This window comes from Notechis scutatus, chromosome 2, assembly GCF_049901735.1.
Source record: "Notechis scutatus isolate UNSWTSFEM ecotype Mainland chromosome 2, rNotScu1.2, whole genome shotgun sequence".
Lineage (NCBI taxonomy): Eukaryota > Metazoa > Chordata > Lepidosauria > Squamata > Elapidae > Notechis > Notechis scutatus.
The window spans coordinates 161,224,293-161,245,341 of NC_142010.1; the positions used below are offsets into that span (position 1 = coordinate 161,224,293).

Here is a 21,049-nt window from a genome sequence, read left to right on the forward strand (position 1 = left end):
TGCAGCAATTAACAAGACAGGGAAGGATAAGGAATTGAAGGCTTCAAAAGATAATGAAACACACACAGTTGGGAGGATGCCAGAACTCAGATAAGACTTGAGAAACCAAAATAATTCATACTTTGCTTCCAGCAAGGAGCTGTGCGCAAACACCCTCTTTATCCTGTTTTCCCAGCTGCAGCTAATTAAGGGAATCAGGACCTTTTTCTCCCCCGTAACCCACGTTGCTCCCTTATCCGTTCCTCCCTAAATGCCCTAGGATGAAGAGGGGGTGGGCCTGGGTCTTACTCTGAATGCCCAGCCGGACTGTGCCCTTCCCCAGTTTCTTCCACAGCCACTGGAGCCACACTCCCACTCCCTCGGAATCAGATTCCAACGGGGGCATGACATATTATAAATTTGTAAGATTGCTAACCTTATTTTTCCAACTGAAAAGGCCCCACGTATCTCAAGCGGTACAAAGCTTAAAGTTGTTCACTGTCTGCAGTTCCTGGATAGACTTGGAGCAGATGCATGGCTTTATTCTTCAAGCAGTAAAAAGAAGTGTCTATGGATTACAAAAAAAAATTAAAGAATGGAAAAAATTAGACCACTTTCAGTCACTTCATGAAGTTTCATTAGATTGGTGCACACCAGAACATTGTTAGAGCAATTGCCTCCTCAGTCCAGGAAGATAGCTAAAGCAGACATCTGTGCAAGATGTTCACACATACACACACACACAAGCATATCAAAATGCTAATCCTAAGTATGAGACTTGTAGGATCATTAGATTCTTCTCAAGAAGATGTGATTTATATTTTAAACCTGGTTGAAAATACCAAAGGTCCAGCCCTTGTCCCTTGTTTTGTAGACTCCTTCATGTTTTGGCACTCTTTCCACTTCTTTAATATCTACATGAATCTGCCACCATGGTCTGAGATAATAAATAGATAAATAAATAAGTATGCTGATGACACCCAGTTATATGTCTTCTGTCCATGGTGAGCTAAATTATGTTATGACCTCTCTTTCACAGTGCTTGGAGCAAAGGTAGTATTCAGCAGGTTCTGAGCAGTTCTGGAGAACTGGTAGCTGAAACTTTGAGTAGTTCATGTTATGGACTAATAAAAACTATTTAATAAAACTTGTCAACCTCATGATAAGCAGGCTCGTAATCCTGCACCTTTGATTGGCCCATGGATAGCGAACAGGGATTGGTCCTTACGGAGCAGCCTGATTGGCTATTAGTTGAACATCTCTCATTGGGCAAAAGTTAAGCATTTGGACACAATTCATTGGTTAACGGGTCAGCAGCCAGCTCTATAAAAGAGCTGCTGCTGCCCAGGGTTTTCACTCTGTTCCTAATCCTTAATAAAGAGTTGAAGTTCACTAGTTCTCTGACTTGTCTCCGTTCCTTGCAACCATGCCCAGAATATAACACTGGCGACGAGGGTGGGATGCGGAGACAATAGAGCTGACTGAACACTAAAGAGCGCCAAACAGAGCACGTGGCTGAATGCGCACCAACGACGGCAATATGGCCAGCGGTGCTATACCACCCGCTCCATTTGACCCGGCAAACGAAGACTGGGACTCGTATATGGATCGGTTCCAGATGTTTCTGGAGACCAATAATTTAAAGGACGCTACAACCGGCAAGAAACGAGCAATATTCCTGACCCATTGCGGGCTGGCCGTATTTAAGATGGCGAAATCACTTGCAAAACTGGCTGAGGTGAAATCGATGGATTGGGACACCCTCGCGCCCCTCCTACGGGCCCACTATGCACCCGCTGTGCCAACACTTGTCCGAAGGCACGAATTTTACCAGAGGGACCAACGGAAAAGCGAAAGTCTTGCAGACTTCATCGCTGACCTCCGGAACTTGGGAGGCCTCGTGGGTTTTCCAACCTCGAAGAAGCTTTGCGAGACCGCATAGTTCTGGGATTAGATGACCAGACGGTGCAGAGCAAGATCATGGCCAAAGGGGACATCGATCTTGCCGATGCCATCGCAGACGCTACCGCAGCAGAAACAACCAGGAAGTCGGCCGCTCGAATGCGCCGCACCAACGCACCGCTCCGTCAACTCGCGAATAACACCTCGCCTCGCCCCGAGAGGCACTCAACAACGGCGCACCATGAAGACCTGGAATCCCCATCAGAAAACGATGAGGAAGAGGTCAACCGACTCCGGTCCGAACGAGACCAACAAAACCAACGATTCCCGCGACAATGCACGGGTTGTGGGGCAAACCACTCACGATCCAATTGCAAATTCCTCGACGCACTCTGCCGTTCCTGTGGGAAAAGAGGCCACATCGCAAAGGTCTGTAGAAGCAAGCGAGGATCCAGTCCAAAGCGCAGGGAGAATAACTGCAGCCAGTCTTCGGGATTCACTCCTGCGAATCGAAACCACCAGAACCACCAATGGAACAACCACTCCTACAGAAATAAAACACCTGCCACTTCAACGAGACGAGAAGAGGCACACCAAACCATTACCATCGGCCATGCTACATCCTTAGATGCAAGAAAGATCCGAGTGAAGGTCGCCATCGAGAACCAACCATGCGTGATGGAAGTCGACTCGGGGTCGTCTCTCTCGATGGTTTCCTGGAAGACCTTCAAACAACTAATCCCGGCCATCCGTCGTCAGGACCTCAGCCCCCAAAGGATCGTACTCAAGGATTACCAGGGCAACAGAATCCCGGTCGTCGGGTCCAGCCAAGTCCAAGTCTCCTTCAAGAATCATATCGCATCACTACCGCTGACCGTCGTCGACCATGACCGGCCTAGCTTATTAGGCCTACAATGGTTCGCCCCGCTCGGGATCGAGGTAGCCGGCGTCCACCGAGCTGAGAGCAACGACTGGGAGGAGTCTCTCGTCCAAGAATTCCAGGACGTTTTTTCAGAAGAGCTAGGCAAGTACAAGGGGACCCCAATATCGTTTAACCTCAATCCTGAAGTAGCTCCCATCCGCCTTAAGCCTCGTCAGGTGCCTTTTGCACTAAAACCAAAGATCGACGAGCAACTCGATAAATTAATAGCCCAGGGCGTTTTAGAACCAACCGACCACGCCCGTTGGGAAACCCCAATTGTAATGCCCATTAAACCAGATGGATCGTTAAGAATTTGTGGGGATTATCGGGCCACTTTGAACCACGCACTCCAGCAGAGTGCTTACCCGGTGCCGGTGGTTCAACACCTTCTCCACTCCCTGGGTGGTGGGAAGATATTCGCTAAATTGGATTTAGCACAAACGTACCAACAGTTGCCTGTAGATGCGGAAACTGCGGAAGCACAAACTATCGTTACGCATAGAGGCGCTTTTAAGTGCAATAGACTCCAATTCGGAGTGAGCGTAGCTCCGGGACTTTTTCAAAGTTTAATGGAGAGACTCTTACAAGGCATAAAAAGGGTCGTGCCATATTTTGATGATGTTTTAATCGCCGCCCCTAATAGAGACATATTAGAAAAGCGTCTCAGAATGGTTCTAAGGAAATTTAAAGACGCCGGCCTGAAGGTTAAAAAAAATAAATGTCAACTGTGTACTGAGAAGGTGGAGTTCCTGGGATACCTTCTCGATAGTCAAGGAATCCATCCCACTGATAACAAGCTAAAAGCGATTAAAAACGCCCCAACGCCTAAAAATAGAACAGACCTCCAAGCCTTCCTGGGGTTCATTAACTTCTACAACATTTTCTTGCCCCAGAAGGCGACCGTAGCGGAGCCCTTACACAGACTTCTCGATAAAAGAGCAACCTGGGTCTGGGGACATCGAGAGGAACGCGCCTTCCAACAAGTGAAAGACTTACTAACCTCCGACGCTGTTTTGATGCAGTACAACGAGACTTTACCCTTAACTATTACTTGCGACGCTTCACCGTTTGGAGTGGGAGCAATCTTAAGCCATGTACTACCAAACAGAAATGAAGCACCTATTGCGTTTTTCTCACGAACATTATCAAAGGCTGAAAGGAACTATAGCCAACTCGATAAAGAGGCCCTTGCTGTTGTATCTGCTGTGAAGCGCTTTCACGAATACGTGTATGGACGAGCATTTACGATAGTCATGGATCACAAACCATTGCTTGGTATTATAGCGGGAGACAAGCCAACCCCCTATATACTATCACCAAGAATGACTTGTTGGTCTGAGTTCCTAGCTGCCTACAACTATCTGTTGCAACATCGCCCGGGGAAAGCCATTCCACACGCTGATGCGTTAAGCCATTCCCCACTTCCAGAAACCGTCAATGACCCAGCTCCAACCCTCACGACGCTCCAAATCGAAACGCTGCACTCGCCGCCACTAACAGCAAGAGACATCGCCATCGAGACGAAACGGGATCCTGTCCTGACACGAGTTCTCAGCTGGGTCAAACGAGGATGGCCAGCCGACCAACTCCACGACGATTTCGCGCCATTCAAGAATCGGCAGACAGAACTTTTCTCCCAGAGAGGCTGCGTTCTATGGGGGGATAGAGTAGTCGTCCCAGAGAGGCTACAACAGACTGTTTTAAAAGTATTATACGAGGGACATCCGGGCATCGTGCGCATGAAGGCGCTCACACGAAGCTACGCGTGGTGGCCGGGCATCGATAAGCAGATCGCAGCCTGGGTAACCACGTGCCAGAAGTGCCAAGACGTTAGCAACGCCCCACCTAAAGTGACGCCAACCAAGTGGGAAACCCCTCGGGGTCCGGGGTCCCGCATCCACGTTGATTTTGCGGGACCCACCAAAGGACACACGTTTTTTATTAACAGTTGACGCCTATTCAAACTGGCTAGAAATCCAAAAGATGAAGACAACCACAACAGAGGCAGTCATTAATAAACTGAATAAATTATTCACAACGCATGGGTTACCAGACGTTTTAGTTTCTGATAACGGGCCCCAGTTCACTGCCCTAGCTTTTGAACAGTACCTAGCGGACCGGGGCATCCGCCATGCGCTCACCTCGCCAGCGCACCCTGCGGCTAACGGAAGGGCAGAGCGAATGGTACAATTCGTCAAAAAAACCCTACATAAAATGGACTATGGGGACATCGACGACAAGCTCAACCGAATACTCCTGCTCCAACACATCACCCCACACAGCATCACAAATAAGACACCTGCCGAACTGCTAATGGGGCGGAAACTTCGCTCTCACCTCGACTGTCTCCATCCTTCTTATTCACCAGAAAAACCTTTCGGATCTAGCGGGAAATGCCGCGAATTCAAGGTAGGTGACTTGGTGTTTGCTAAAAACTTTTCTGGCGACCCATTATGGGTCCCTGCAACTATTACCCAACCCACCGGCCCCAGATCCTACCGCCTACAGACTAATGACGGGAGAGCATGGAAACGCCATATAGATCAGCTTCGATCCAGATTGGCACCCACCTCCCGTGACTTCCCTAATTCACAAACTAAGGGGGGAGGGGATATCGAGGAGGCCGAAAACGAAATAGATGACGACATAATCACGGGGACCCAGCAACCTAACCGAAGAAACTCGCAACCTGAAGAAGAATCAGGGAGTGGGGTGGCATCACCCCCCAGTAATAGCACGAGGGAGGCAAGCCCACGGGACCCGGAAGTAAGCCTAGGAGACTGGGATAACAACAACGAGAGCCGCGCCGAGTCCTCCCGCATGGAAACGGAACTAGCCGTACCAGAAAACCTTGAAAGCGTTCCACCGGAATCGGACTGCAAACAAAAACCGGTGGAACAGCGAAAATCAAACAGGCAGGTGAAACGACCTGCATATCTACGCGAGTATGTTACCGCACCCCTCAAACGGAACCTAGGGGGGAGGGGTGTTATGTACTAATAAAAACTATTTAATAAAACTTGTCAACCTCATGATAAGCAGGCTCGTAATCCTGCACCTTTGATTGGCCCATGAATAGCGAACAGGGATTGGTCCTTACGGAGCAGCCTGATTGGCTATTAGTTGAACATCTCTCATTGGGCAAAAGTTAAGCATTTGGACACAATTCATTGGTTAACGGGTCAGCAGCCAGCTCTATAAAAGAGCTGCTGCTGCCCAGGGTTTTCGCTCTGTTCCTAATCCTTAATAAAGAGTTGAAGTTCACTAGTTCTCTGACTCGTCTCCGTTCCTTGCAACCATGCCCAGAATATAACAGTTCAGAGCACTGGCAAATACCACCTCTGACTGGAGATTTTACACTATCCTTCCCCTGCCACACCCACCAAGCCACGCCCACAGAACCGTAGTAAAAAAAATTGAATCCCACCACTAGCTTGAGGCTATTAAAGGCTGGATGGGCAGTAAAAGGTTGAAACTGAACGCTGGCAAGACTGAATGGCTTTGGGTTCTTTTCATCCATGGAGAACTGCAATCTCTAATCTTGGATGCAGCGGCACTGCCCCAGATAGACCCAGTGCTTAATCTGGGAGTTCTCCTGGACCACAACTCCTACTTGAGGAGCAGGTAGCAGTCATGGCCAGGAGAGCCTTAGCACAACTGTACACCAGTTATGCCCTTTCCTAGACCAACAATCTCTGCTCAGAGTCACTTACACCCTGGTTATGTCCCATCCTGACTATTGCAATGCACTCTACATGGGGCTGCCCTTGAAAAGTAACTGGAAACTCCAATTGGTTTCAACATGAAGCAGCCCACAGGATTTTGTACAGACTCAAGTATACACAAGTTCACCACTCCTGCAGAAGCTGCATTGATTGCCAGTTTGCTTCTGGGTACAATTCAAAGTGCTGCTTATCACCTTTAAAGGCCTACATGGCTTGGACCAGGTTATCTGAAGGACTGTCTCTTCCTAGTTACATCCCCCTGACCCACCAGAGTAGGGAGGCAGGGAATAAAACCTAGAACTACGCCGCCTTCGGTCCGATCTAAGTATTGTATATAAAATTATACATTGCAATGTCCTACCTGTCAATGAATACTTCAGCTTCAACCATAACAATACAAGAGCACACAATAGATATAAACTCAAGGTAAATCGCACCAAACTTGATTGCAGGAAATACGACTTCAGCAACAGAGTGGTCAATGTCTGGAATACTTTACCTGTCTCTGTGGTTTCTTCCCCAAACCCCAAAAACTTTAACCTTAGACTGTCTACTATTGACCTCACCCCTTTCCTAAGAAGTCTGTAGGGGGTGTGCATAAGCGCACCAACATGCCTACCATCCCTGTCCTATTGTTTCTTTTTTATTTTTCTTATATGTATCCATTTCATGTATCCATAACTATGTTTATACTTATACCTATTATCTTATAATTGCTTGACAAAATAAATAAACAAACAAACAAACAAATAAATAAATAAAAATAAATATTGCAGGTCCCCTCTCCTAAGGAAGTAAAAGTACTTCTAGGTGGACCTAGAAGAAGGGCTTCCTCCCTCCCTTTGGAACATCATCCCCACAGAGATTAGGCTAGCTCCCATTTTGATACTCTTTCACAAGGCCCAAAAGACCTGGTTTTGCCAATGGACAAGGGTGGGATGGAGCCCATCAAGTGGCTTGTTTGATTGATTGTTGTCATGAAAGGGGTGGGGTTATTAGTTTTACTGTGCATGTGTGTGTACATACACACCCAAACACACACGTTTTGATTAGCATATAGGCTATATCATCGTACAGGTTCAAACACAATTACCAATATTACCAATAATATTCCAAACAAACAATTTAAAATGAGAGTAGGGTAAAATAGTTATATGATAAAATACAATAATTTAATACATAATTATGTAAAATAGAATAAAATGACATAAAATTATATTTCTGTATCACCCCTGAAATCTACCCAATCAGGCCCACAAATGCCAATCTCAGTTGGACCATTTTAGTCAAAAATTATGTTGTATTAAATGTCGTTTTCTGATTCTGGCCACACATGAGGTATGTTGTTTTAATAATGGGCCTCCCACTGGGCCATACATTTAATATGTGGATCAAGGTAGTTAACTCTCACCCCCTTATACAAACAGCAATCAAAAAATATATGGGTTAGATCTTCTACCTCTTCAGCTGTTTTATTGTTGTATGTTGTATATTTCTATTTTTTTTGCAAGCTACCTGGTGAGAGTGAATGGGTGGCCATATAATTTCTCTAAATAAAATAAAACCACAAACACTGAAAGGACAAGCCATTTGTAAATAAACAAGAGTGCAAACCCCACTCTCTTCTAGCACTGATGATGTAGTCTAGTTGAATAATGAAACATCTGTCAACTTCAAACTGAACCTGGCAGAAGCCATTTTCTTGTTTCACAGTTGCCACACAGTGTGGGAGGCAGGGACAAGGCTGGAATGCCTTGCTAGACATAACACAGAACTCTCTCATGAACTCTCTCTCTTAAGAGCATTTCCACAGGTGTCGGATGAAGTCGGAGTGGAGTGGCTAAGAAACCTGCCAATTAACCTAACTGGACAATGTGACCTGTGACACTTGCGGAGGGGTTCATTTACTATTTTAATTATATAGGGGAGCATTTATAGTTGGTTTTACACTTAATTGTGCCAATATGATGTACCCAATAAAGAAGTCCTTTGAGGAAGATTCAAATCTCAGAGTTCTGATTTGCTTGGGTTTGTTAGTCGGAACTCTGACAACATCTTCAAGAAAACAACGAAGCTTAGAAAGCTCCAAGGACCCCGTCGTTACAGTATTCGTTTGTAAACATGATAGTAAAGATCCAGTGACCTCTTTTCAAAGCTGCTAAATTATAACCATTTTCTGGATTAGTGAAATGTCCAACATTATAAGGACCAGACTCTCCCCCCTTCAAAATTAAGTATGAACTCTTGAAAAACTTGTATTTCAAAAGGAATCTTTATTGAAGAGGGAAAAAGTAAGTCAACATTCAAAGCAGGGTCTGATAACCCTCAAAGCATGCAACTCAGATAAAGGGAACCCATCCCCATAGTGCAATGTGGATTTTACCAATCTGCAGATGCAAACATGTTATTTTCCCCTTGTCTCTGAGAAAGCAGATAAGGAGAGGTTCCCAAGAGTTTTCTTCCGGAGTTGGAATCTATATGGCCCCTTGTCTTACCATCTCTCCAAGAGGTAAGAATTTTCCAGGCATCCGGGGCACCAGGCAATGGTTATAAATCGTGTAAAAGGTTATACAGATTCAATGCAAGAATTAGGATATTTTGATTACATCAAGCGGAAAAGAATTAACTGTATCCAACCCCCCCCCCCTCTTTTCTTCCATCGAAGAATGGCAGATACACAGATCTGACAAACATGCTGCTTGGTGCATGAATCACTATGAGGTTTGTAGATGCCTGTTAAAAAAAAAACCTCTAATTGAGAATGGTTGCTGTGCTCCAGAATCCATTGGTTCTGCTTGCTGCCTTTGAAAACTATGTCAGAGTAATGATTCACCAGCTTAACTGCTGATGCAACATAGTTCTAATTGAGCACAAGCAAATTTTCTGATACAGCACTGACTTGCCTTTCACGGAACAGGTATTACATGCCCCAAAGGAAATTGTTAACTATAAACCTGATTAAAATGTGAATGATTATTGAGAAATATTTCAATTTCTTCAATAATGGGATGTAGTACATATATTTCCAGATCAATACATGCACATATATAAACAACAAATCACAGGAAATTTAACTGCAATCATGGTGGTTATATCCATGGAAAACAGCAGGTTATTACAAGATTCTGTTTAAGCAGCTTGAGGGAAAATAACTAATTTGAAAAAAAAATTACATTAATTATATGAGGCCAATCACTGAAATGGCAGCAGTTTATTACAGATTAACATTTTAGCACTTCATTGGACATTGGCAGCATGGATGACTAGGTAGATCTCATAAGAATATTGTAGTTTTTGAATTATTTTGCAAATATAAAAGCCTGTCCTTGAAAGAGCATTCTCTGGTAAAAAGTATAAGAAAGAGGCACTACTCTACCACCTTCATTGTAAACTAGACCTCTGTATTCAAAGAGGAGGCAGAGGCAGGAGAAAAAAACCTATTAGAAATAAGCAGGAACATTGAAGGACAATGTGATTTGGCTCCCTCTTCAACTTTGTGGTTTTTCCATTCAGCTTCTGAGGTAAATATGAACAGACACCAAGAAAGCATGTACATTTTGTGAAGGTCTGTTAATAAAAAATACTGTACTACTTTCAGAAACTTACAGACTAAAAAAGCAAAGTATTGTGTCTTAAGCCTATTTCATAGCTGATTTGCTTGATCTACAGACTGTGGCAACACCACTTTTGGTAAGGAAAAGAAAAATCACGTCGTATGATGGGCAAGTGTACCCAAGTGGCAACCATCTCGGCTTTGGCATGTCTGGCTCAGGTAAGATGCATTAGATTACAAAGTAACAAATAAAAAGAGATGGAAAATCAAAAGGAAATGAATTCTGATTTAGGACGTAGATTTGTAGCATAAAATGTAGAAAACCTATCTTGCTTATGCTAAACAGCAAGAAAAAAAGTCAAATATTTAATTATATGAGGATAGGAAAACAATTATGAATATTATACCAGTTCAAGAAAATGGTAACTTTAACTGTGAGGATGAAAAAAAGAACAGCTTGCCTCCTGAAGTCATGGATGCTGCAGGTCTTCAGGAAAAGATTGAAGAACTATTTATCCAGAGGATGATAAAAATCTTCTACGATTGGCAGTGGCATGGATTAGGAAATACCAAGATCCTTTCCAGCCCTATGATCCTATGATTTCTATGCAAGAAAGTAGACTATTTTGACATTGTTTTGATTCTTTTCTCTTTTAAGATTCCACAGGTGAAACTGCAAGAGAATTGTACAAACAATGATCTGTGAGTATATGCAGAGTATCATCAATTTCTTATAACTTCAATAAGCTATCTAAGATATATGGATAAGAACTGCTTCAGTTTTTGGATGGAATAGATGTTTGGGAAAAGACTATAAATAATTTTAGGAATGAGCTGAACTGAGAACTTCAAAAATGTATTTTTAAACAATTCATTGCGAGTAAGAAAATAGAATTATGTCCCTCCTTTACCTCCACCAAGTAACATATTTGGTATGGTGATCATTATACTTTTATAATATTATAAATCTGTAAGGTTGCTAACCTTATTTTTCCAACTGAAAAAGCCCCACATATCTCAAGTGGTACAAGACTTAAAGTTGTCCGCTGTCTGCAGTTCCTGGATAGACTTGGAGCAGATGCATGGCTTTATTCTTTAAGCAATAGAAAGAAGTGCCTATGGATTACAAAAAAATTAAAGAATGGAAAAAATTAGACCACTCTCAGTCACTTCATGAAGTTTTATTGGACTGGTACACAAGAACATTATTAGAGCAATTGCCTCCTCACTCCAAGAAGATAGTTAAAGAAGACATCTGTGCAAAATGCTCACACATACACACACACACAAGCATATCAAAATATTGATCCTAAGTATGAGACTTGTAGGATCATTAGATTCTTCTCAAGAAGATGTGATTTATATTTTAAACCTGGTTGAAAATACTAAAGGGCACCAACTTTAGTCACCAACATCAAGGACTTTGAATATTCAGAATAGTACAGATATCCACACCCAACCTTTTTGAAAACGTCCATTCATTTCTTATGTTAATAATTATTCATAAAATTGTCACATTAAATATTTTTAGGTTTTCTGTAGTCCTATGCACTGTATAACCTTCACCTCTCTTGAAACCAGCTAATTGTCCAATATATTCTGGAAACAGAACATTTTAATAGGATTTCTTCATAGCACATCTCCTCTCACACACACACACACCTTTCTTATTGATGCTACTGGGTATCAGATTATATTTGGAAATGAAAGTACACATCTGAAAGTGGGGATAGAATTTTAAAATCAAGATAGATATATTATGCATAGGATTGAGCAGCAGAAGTATGGCTTTTAAAATGCAACTGTTGCACAAGGAACATATCTAATATATTATTCTGAATATTTTCCAATATTGAATTACACAGTTTGAGGGAGTCTAGCTTTCTTATTTTTTATGTTGACCTAATATGCTTTTAGAAGGTTAGAAAGACATATCATTGAGCTGTTTTTGAATTCTGGCATTCAGCCTATTCAAGCAGCCTGAATGTTCTGGTCTCCTGAGGATGCACTGTAAACTTTGCAAAAAGTTGAAGAGGCATAGCACTCAGGATGGCTGGAGCAGACACAGACTCAATACCAGAACTCAGAGGGAGACTTCCTAGGAAAAATAACAGAAGGACTAGCAAGAGCACTTCTCTTTTGGTTGCTTTGGATGGCACTCAGGAGTACATTGAAACTAATGTAGGAGTTAATGCTATGAGTATAAAGAAAGCCACTGGAAAAAAGTGCAAGTGCCCAAGTCCTGTGTTTGGCCTGCCATCACTCATGGAGAATGGGAGTGAGTGTCGTTCCCCTTAAATCTGCTTATCACCTCATAAAATCCTATTTAAAAGTTCTGTTTCCAGAGTACATTGGATAATTGGCTTGGGGTGGGATTCAAATTTTTTAACAACCGGTTCTGTGGGTGTGGCTAGGTGGGTGTGGCCATGTGACTGGGTGGGCATAGGTTTTTTTTTGCAGCACCCCCCCCCCGTTAATTTTTTTTTCGTCCTGGGCCTCAGAGAAGCCTCCGGGGGGGTCATTTTGGGGCCTAGGAAGGCAAAAAATGGAGCACCCCCTGTGCTCCATTTTTGGGCCTCCTGTACCTCAGGGAAGCCTCCTGGGTGTAAGACAGCAAGGGGGATCCTGGCACAGTTGATCGTCGGAACAGCTGATCGTCAGGAGGGGGGGAAAATAAATATCTTAAGGAGTGACTGGGCGGGGGAGAATGCAGTCAGCAATGTCGGACATGTGCATGATGTTGCGCATGCACGATAAGGACTGACTGGGCAGAGAGGGGAAGATGGAAAGGGGTGGGACAGTTAGGGGCATGATTTGCCGGTTCTCCGAACTGCACAGAATCACAACAACCGGTTCTATAGAACCGGTCCGAACCGGTACAATCCCACCCCTGAATTGGTGCTTTCAAAAGAGATAGAGTTGTACAATCAAGATCATTTGGGATTTTGATTGCTTCTAATTTACTAATAAATGTATTTGGATAGCATGAAGTAAATAAACAACACAATATATAACATTTGAATCTGAGGTATCACCTGATGATACTCAGCTCTATGTCTTGGCCCGTGGTGAGTTAAGTGTTGCTGTGTCTCCCCTCTTGCAGTGCCTGGAGGCTGTTAGGGGCTGGATGGGGAGCAATGGGTTGAAACTAAACCCTTGTGAGACCCAGTGGCTCTGGGTTTGAGATTCGTTCACTCAGGGAGAATTGCCATCTTTGGTCTTAGACGGGGTGGCACTACCCCAAACAGACCCTGTGTGTAATCTATGGGTTTTCCTGGACTCACAACTCCTGCTCAAAGAGCAGGTGGCAGTCATGGCCAAGAGGGCCTTTGCGCAACTGCGGGTTGTGCACCAGTTACACCCTTTCCTGGACCATTGGTCCCTACTCAGTCACTCATGCCCTAGTCACTTCCCATCTTGCTTATTGCAATACTCTCTACATGGGGCTGCCCTTGAAGAACATCCAGAAGCTCCCGTTGGTGCAAAATGCAGCAGTCCACATAGCTTTGTGTACATGTTTCACCTCTCCTGCAGGAGGTGCATTGGTTGCTCATTTGCTTCTGGGTGCAGTTCAAGGTGCTGGTTGTCACCTTTAAAGCCCTTCATGGCTTGGGACCAGGTTACCTGAGGGAACTTCTCTTGTCGGTCACATCTACCTGACCCATTAGAGCGGGGAGGCAGGGAATGCTGCAGATCTCATCCCTGAGGGAGATATACCTGGTGGGACCCAGAAGAAGGGCATGGTGGCTCCCTCTCTCTGGAACATCATTCCCCCAGAGATTAGAATGGCCCTCTCTCTAATACTCTTCCAGAAGGTACTGAAGACCTGGTTCTGCCACCAGGCCTGGGGAACCCAGAGTGGGATGGAGCCTATCAAATGGCTCATATGATCTATTGTCATCAGGGAGGGAGTGGGGTGGGGAGTTGGGGGTGATTTTTTTTCAGATTTTGTTCTATTGTACTTTATTAATTTATATGATTCTTTTTGTTAGTTTTTATTGCTTTTTATTTTAAATATAGTTTTACATTCTGTAAGCCACCTTGAGTCACCATGGGCGAATAGGTGGCAATATAAATTCAATAAATAAACAAACAAACAAACAAACAAACAAATAAATAAATCTCACAGATTCCCTCAAAAGCAAAATGCTTTCAGTGGAATCTTTTCATATATCTGGGTTATTAAGACAAGAATAATCATCTAAATAATAATCTGATTGTGAGAATAAAAAAATCAACCCTCTATTTCTATTGACATTAATATTTTCTTGAACTCCTTTTACTTCCAAAGCTGTTCCAACACAAACTGGGTCCATCACTGGTACATCTGGTAAGGTTAATGGGAAAAGATTCCATGTCATTTATGATGCTTTGAATTTGTTGAGTGAACTTCTTTACTTTTAATATATAAAATATGATAATAGAAACAATACAAATATGAACTCAAACATAAACCATAACAAAGAGAAGATTAGGAATACTTCTCCACACGTACACATGATCAAGGCAACTGGATATGTATAGCCTAAAAAAAAGGATTGGGGTGACACCTGTCTTCCAGTACTGACACCTTCCAATACTGACATGACACCTGTCTTCCAGTACTTGAAGGGCTGTCACAGAGAAAATGTGGTCAACGTATCCTCTAAAACATCACAGGGCAGGACAAGAAGATCATTAAGAAAGATACAATTAATCAGTGGAACAGTTTGCCTCCAGAAATTGTGGGTGCTTCATCACTGGAGGTTTACAAGAAGAGATTGGACAACCATTTGTCCAGAATGGCCTAGGGTCTTCTGTTTGAGCAGCAGGTTGGACTAAAAGACTTCCAAAATCCTTTCCAACCCTGTTATTCTATGTTATACTTAAACTCATCCCTCTCCTTAGTCATATGACCCAGAAAGGTAAGAAAGAATTTTAGAAGCTAAATTTATGTTTTCCTAGTTTGTTTATAAAATTAAGAACAATAGTCTTCTATAACAGGGATCCCCAACCTTTTTGACGCCGCGGCCCGGTACCGGCATCAGCTGGGCGCCACGGCCCGGTACCGGCATCAACTGGGCGCCGTCATCTTTTTGACGAAAAGTGCTTCCGTGACCTCACCGAAGCACTTTTTCGTCAAAAAGATGGCGGGCGTAGCGCTCGTGAGCTTTTCGGTAGAAATGGCTTTCACCCGAAAAGCTCATCGAGCGCAGGCCGCCATCTTTTGATGAAAAGTGCTTCCGTGAGCTTTCTACCCGGAAAAGCTCACCGGAAGCACTTTTACCAAAAAGATGGCAGCGCCAGCAACCAGCGGCCCGGTAAGAGTTGTTCCGCGGTGACGGTCCCGACGGTATCGGTCCGCGGACCGGCGGTTGGGGACCCCTGTTCTATAAGATATCAAGTAGAAAGAATATTATGAGCATTCTGTCCTTTTCTGCCAAACTTCAAAAAAGATACATTGGCTTTCCTTTTGGATCTGGAATTGAAGAAGCTATTTTTATACTTCTAACCTGGTTCCACATATGCATGAGGAATATACTTGAGGAAATGAGACATTTCTTTTGTATACAGAGACAGGACCAATGAGAATAAGAATAGAAGGTAGCAGCCCTTTGTAAACTCTCTTGAAGAGAGAATTATATGGAATTAAGGTTGCATAGGGGAAGGGAGTGGCATCCTGGAATCTTGCTCTCTGTTTGAGAGAGACACGTGTCTTAGGATTTACCTTAGGGTGAATCTACCTTTTTGGATTCTTGAAAGCTCTTATTTTTATCTGTAAGTACATATTTAAAGATGCACTAATGATATTACCTAGCTTGGGTAATGAAATGTCTGCAAGAAAACAAACAAGCTCAGAGAGCATCAAGGACCCCTCAAATACACATTTCTCACCAGCACCACAGAGAAGGACTGAGCTTAAAGGAAACATCGAGGTCCTAGTTATGACTAGGCCAGATAAACATAACTAACTGCACCAGCTTAGCAAATTGGTTTTTGTGTCTTTTGAGAGGAATGAGTTGATACTGAAATGGTATGTCACTCCAGGATTTATCAGTATGCTAATTCTATATGATGTTAATATAATTAAGACTCAGGTATTACAAATAGATTCAAGAGGATAGGCGATGAATGTATAACTTGCATATGTGTGAGGGTGAAGGTTCGTTTTCCAAGCTTGTGGGCTGATTTACAAACATTTCATTACCAGCCTAGGTAACATCTTCAGCAGAGTTTAGGGGATGTTAGTATTCTTCTGTTTATAAGGGCTTCATGTGGTCAGTAGGTCTTATGATGGTCCCATCAGGTTAGAGTCTTGTGATGCGTCTGGTATGGGTATGAGGGTCCCATCAGGTTAGGGTCTGGTGTGGGTATGATCAACAGCCATACCATTATGCTCATGAGTTCATCAAGGCCTGGCATTCCACGAACAATTCCATCAACAGACACATCGACCTACTGTCAGATCTGTATATCTGCCATTCTTCGATAGAATAAAAGGGAGCAGGGTTGAATTTGATACATTTAATTCTTTTCCTCTCCATGTATCCTAAATATTCTATTTTTTACATTGGCTTTGTATAACCTTTTACACGATTTATAACCATTGCTTGGCACCCCAGATGCCTGGAAAAGTCTAACCTTTTAGAAAGATGTAAGGGGAGAAGGGCCCATGTGGATTGCAGCACTGGAATATAACTCCTGGGAACCTTTCCTTATCTGCTTTCGCAGAGATGGTGGAATAATAGCATGTTCACACCTGCGGATGGGTGGAATCTACACTGGACTGCGGGGAGGGGTTCTAATTCCTTTTATCTTAATTGCATGCCATAAAGGACCCCAGACCCTGCTTTGAATTTTGACCTTCACCCCTCTTCAATAAAATATTCCTTTTGAAATACAAAGTTTTCAAGAGTTCTTACTTATATTTTGAAGGGAGGAGAGGCTGGTCCTTACATAAAGCAGGGTCTGCAATAGTGGTCAACACAGAGAGAATTTTTTTTCTTCCAAAATTTTACTCTACTGAGGGAACCCTGCAACAATGTCTAAATGTAGCAGTGAGCAAGGGGAAGCTGAGTACTGGGGAGAAACCTCGACAACTAACCAGCCTGACACCGGCTCCATATGTCCCATTGAAGACATCAAAGCTCTCTTCAAAAATTCCACAAAGCCCAGATGGTCTAAATGCGTAAGAAAAAGAGACAGCTGGGGTGGAAGAGCCAGGAAAGTAACCCTCACCCACTGTAGCTGAACACTGGATTTCCAAAATCTGAATACCATCAGCATGGAAAATATGTATCCATTCCCCCTCATGAGGGACATGCTAGCCCACCTCTCTAAAGGAATTTTTTTTCAAAGTTAGATCTATGAGAGGCATACTATCGCATCAGAATTAGGAAAGGGGGTGAGTGGAAGACTGCTTTCAACACCCCACTGGGGTGCTACCAGTTTAAAGTACTTCCTTTTGGACTACAAGGAGCCCCTGCCGTATTTATGCAACTAATTAATGAGATGCTCCATGATCATTTGTACAAAGGGGTCGTAGTTTATCTTAATGACATTTTAATCTACACCAAAACAAAAGAAGAGCACATAAAATTAGTCTGGGCAGTTCTCACGAAACTCCAAAATGCCAAACTATATGCAAAACTCTCTAAATGTGAGTTCCACCAAGAAAAAATTGACTATCTGGGATACAGAGATATCTGGGAATAGAGATGGACCCACAAAAAATAAAAGCCATTATCAATTGGGAGACACACCAAAATTGCAAACAACTACAAAGTTTTTTGGGTTTTGCGAACTTTTACCATCAGTTCATTCTGGCCTCCCCATTATGAACTTGTTGAAAATGAAAGAGGGAAAGAAATCAAAACAAAGGCAACCCCTTAACTGGACAATGGAATGCCAAGCAGCATTCGAAAAACTTAAACAATTATTCTCAGCAGAATCTATCCTAAAACACCCAGACCCAGAGCAACCATTTGTCATCCAAGCAGATGCCAGTGATGTAGCAGTAGGAGCAATCCTACTGCAAAAGAATGAATGTGGACAGTTACAACCATGTGATTATACTTCCAAGAAATTGACAGAAAACGAGCAAAGATCGGCCATATGGGAGAAAAAGGCATATGCCATGTGATAGGCCCTCCTCACATGGAGACATTTCTTAGAAGGGAACAAAATCCCCTTCGAAGTCTGGACAGATCATAAAAATCTGGAAGCTTGAAAACTCCACAGAAACTTCCCCAAACAACTATGTTGGGTGCAATATTTTAAATGCTTTAATTTCACTCTCAAATATCTCCCAGGGGGAGAAAACTTCTCGGCCGATGCCCTGTCCAGGAAACCCCAATACAACAGCAAAAAGATTGAAATTGTTAAACCCATACTCCAACCAACTGAACTAGCAGCCAAAGTAATCACCTGAACACAAGGAAAAAAAGAACCACTTGCTGACAATGCAATGGCTTCCAAATTGAAGGAGGCACCACTTAACGATGACTGGCTCCAAGCTCACAAAAATATTTGCTTACTCAAAGACAATCTAGCCTGGGTAGAGAACAAATTTTATGTCCCTGCCAGCCAGAGACTGGACCTCATGAAATGATGCCACAACTCCAAAATAGCTGGACATTTTGGATTTGTAAAAACCCTGCACCTCATCAAAAGACAATTCTGGTGGCCATCCCTTAAAAAAAAACAAACATTGAGAGCTATATTGCTAGCTGCCCTATCTGTGCCAGCTGCAAAAAGACAACAAGGAAAATCCCCAGGACTGCTACAAGCAGAATCTTCAGCACCCTGGAGAAAGATTTCTATGGATTTTATAGTGGAGTTCCATGAAAGCAGAGGAAACATTGTAATTTGGTTGTAATTGACCTATTTTCAAAACAAGTCCTGCCAGAAGATTCCAACAGCCAAGTCATTAGCAAAAATATTTTTAGTACATATTTATCGCCTCCATGGAGCTCCCCAATGGATTATCTCAGACGGGTGTACAATTCACTTCAAAATTTTGGCAGGTGTTTTTAAACTTATTAGGCTCCATCCAGGGGTTAACCTCCTCCCATCACCCCCAGATGAATGGCTTGACTGAGAGATCCAATGGCATACTAGAACAATATTTAAGATGTTTTATAAACTACCAACAGGACAATTGGACTGATCTTTTGCCTTTTGCTGAGGTAGCTTACAATAACTCAGTACACAGTAGCACTGGTTTCACACTATTCCAAGTAGCCACAAGGCAAGAATTCAACCCCATGCCAGAGCTACCCACCAAGGAACCTGACATCCCTTCCCTTAAGGAGTGGATAAGCAATTTACAAACCACTTGGCCAGTGGTCAGACTAGCCCTACAAGAGCCCAGAGCTGCTTTTAAAGCTCAAGCTGACAAAAAAATGCACTGAACCCAAACCATTCAAGGTTTGAGACCGCATATACTTATCTACAAAGTTCCTACAAACATCACAACCTTCTAAGAAACTGGGGCCAAAATTAATTGGCCCATTTCCCATCACCAGAATCATCAACCCCACTGCTGTAGAACTCTTACTCCCTAAGACACTTAGACAGGTTCATCCAATATTTCACTTCAGCCTACTCAAACCAGAAATCACTTCAAAGATCAGACCCCTCTTCCCACACCTCCAACCTCCATTATGGTGGAAGGGGTAATTTTTGACTCATGCGCTCACCATGGCTCCATACAATACTTAGTAGCATGGAAACTCCTACCCTCCTTCCAAAATGAATGGGTAGCCAAAAAACATGTAAAAGCCCCCACTTTGTTAAATAAATTCCACCTAAAACACCGTCACAAACCATCCTAATACATGCTTTATGTCTTTCAGGTGGAACTCCCATTTTTTTAGGGAGGGCAATATGTCAGATCCGTGTATCTGCCATTTTTCGATGAAAGAAAAGAGGGGGAAGTGTAAATTTGATACATTTAATTCTTTTCCTCTCCATGTATCCTAAATATCCTATTTCTTACATTGGCTTTGTATAACCTTTTACACGATTTATAACCATTGCCGGGTGCCCCAGATGACTAGAAAAGTCTTACCTCTTCGAGAGATGTAAGGGGAGAAGAGGCCATGTAGATTGCAGCACCAGAAGATGACTCCTGGGAACCTTTCCTTATCTGCTTTCTCAGAGATAATAAAATGTTTATACCTGCAGACTGATGGAATTCACATCAGAGTGAAGGGAAGGGTTTTAATTCCCTTTATCTTAGTTGCAGGCCATGAGGGAACCCAGACCCTGCTTTGAATTTTGACCTCCTTTACCCCTCTTCAATAAAAGATTTCTTTTGAAATACAAGCTTTCAAGAGTTCATACTTAAATTTTGAAGAGGGGGAGAGGCTGGTCCTTACACCTACAATCCGTCTACAAGCCGCCTCGGAATCCAAATCAATCACACAACCAACCAGAGACAGCACCGATCCTCAACCAATCCATGCAAGCCCAGCACTTCACCTCCCAATGACCCTCACTTGATGTAACCTCCCCATTACAAGACCCATTACAAGACTCTCACTGGTGACTCACATCTGACCCATCACAAGACCCTGACCCTCACCTGTCATGATCTCACATCACAACAGCTACTGACCACACAAAGCCCTTGCAAAAGAAGAACACTGACATCCCCTAAAGGCAGTTTTCCTCCTTTCCTTCCTTCCTTTCTCCTTTCAGAGTTTACTCAATTTGTAAAAAAAAAAAATGTGCAAATAGTCCTCAACTTATGACAATTGGTACTGGAACATTTGCCACTAAGCAGAATGGTCACTAAGTTGTGCCAAACTTTATATCTTTTTTGCTATGGTCAGTAAGCAAATCATACAGTTATTAAGAGAATTTGGCTTCTTCCATTGACATTGTCAGAGACCCCAGAAAGATTACAAATGGTGATCACATGATTCATGCTGGTTGTCAAGACCCAAATGTTGATTGTATGATCACAGGAATGCTGCAACAGTT

General features: G+C 42.9%; 1 protein-coding gene across 1 annotated transcript in view; it reads left to right on the forward strand.

The window, feature by feature from the left end:
• Window positions 1-21,049, forward strand: part of TMEM52B (transmembrane protein 52B) — a 64,012-nt gene that overhangs the window by 26,063 nt on the left and 16,900 nt on the right. The window contains 3 exon segments of the mRNA XM_087957129.1: window positions 10,198-10,300; window positions 10,740-10,783; window positions 14,373-14,411. Coding sequence (XP_087813255.1) covers window positions 10,244-10,300; window positions 10,740-10,783; window positions 14,373-14,411 — 140 coding nt within the window. The 5' untranslated portion in view covers window positions 10,198-10,243.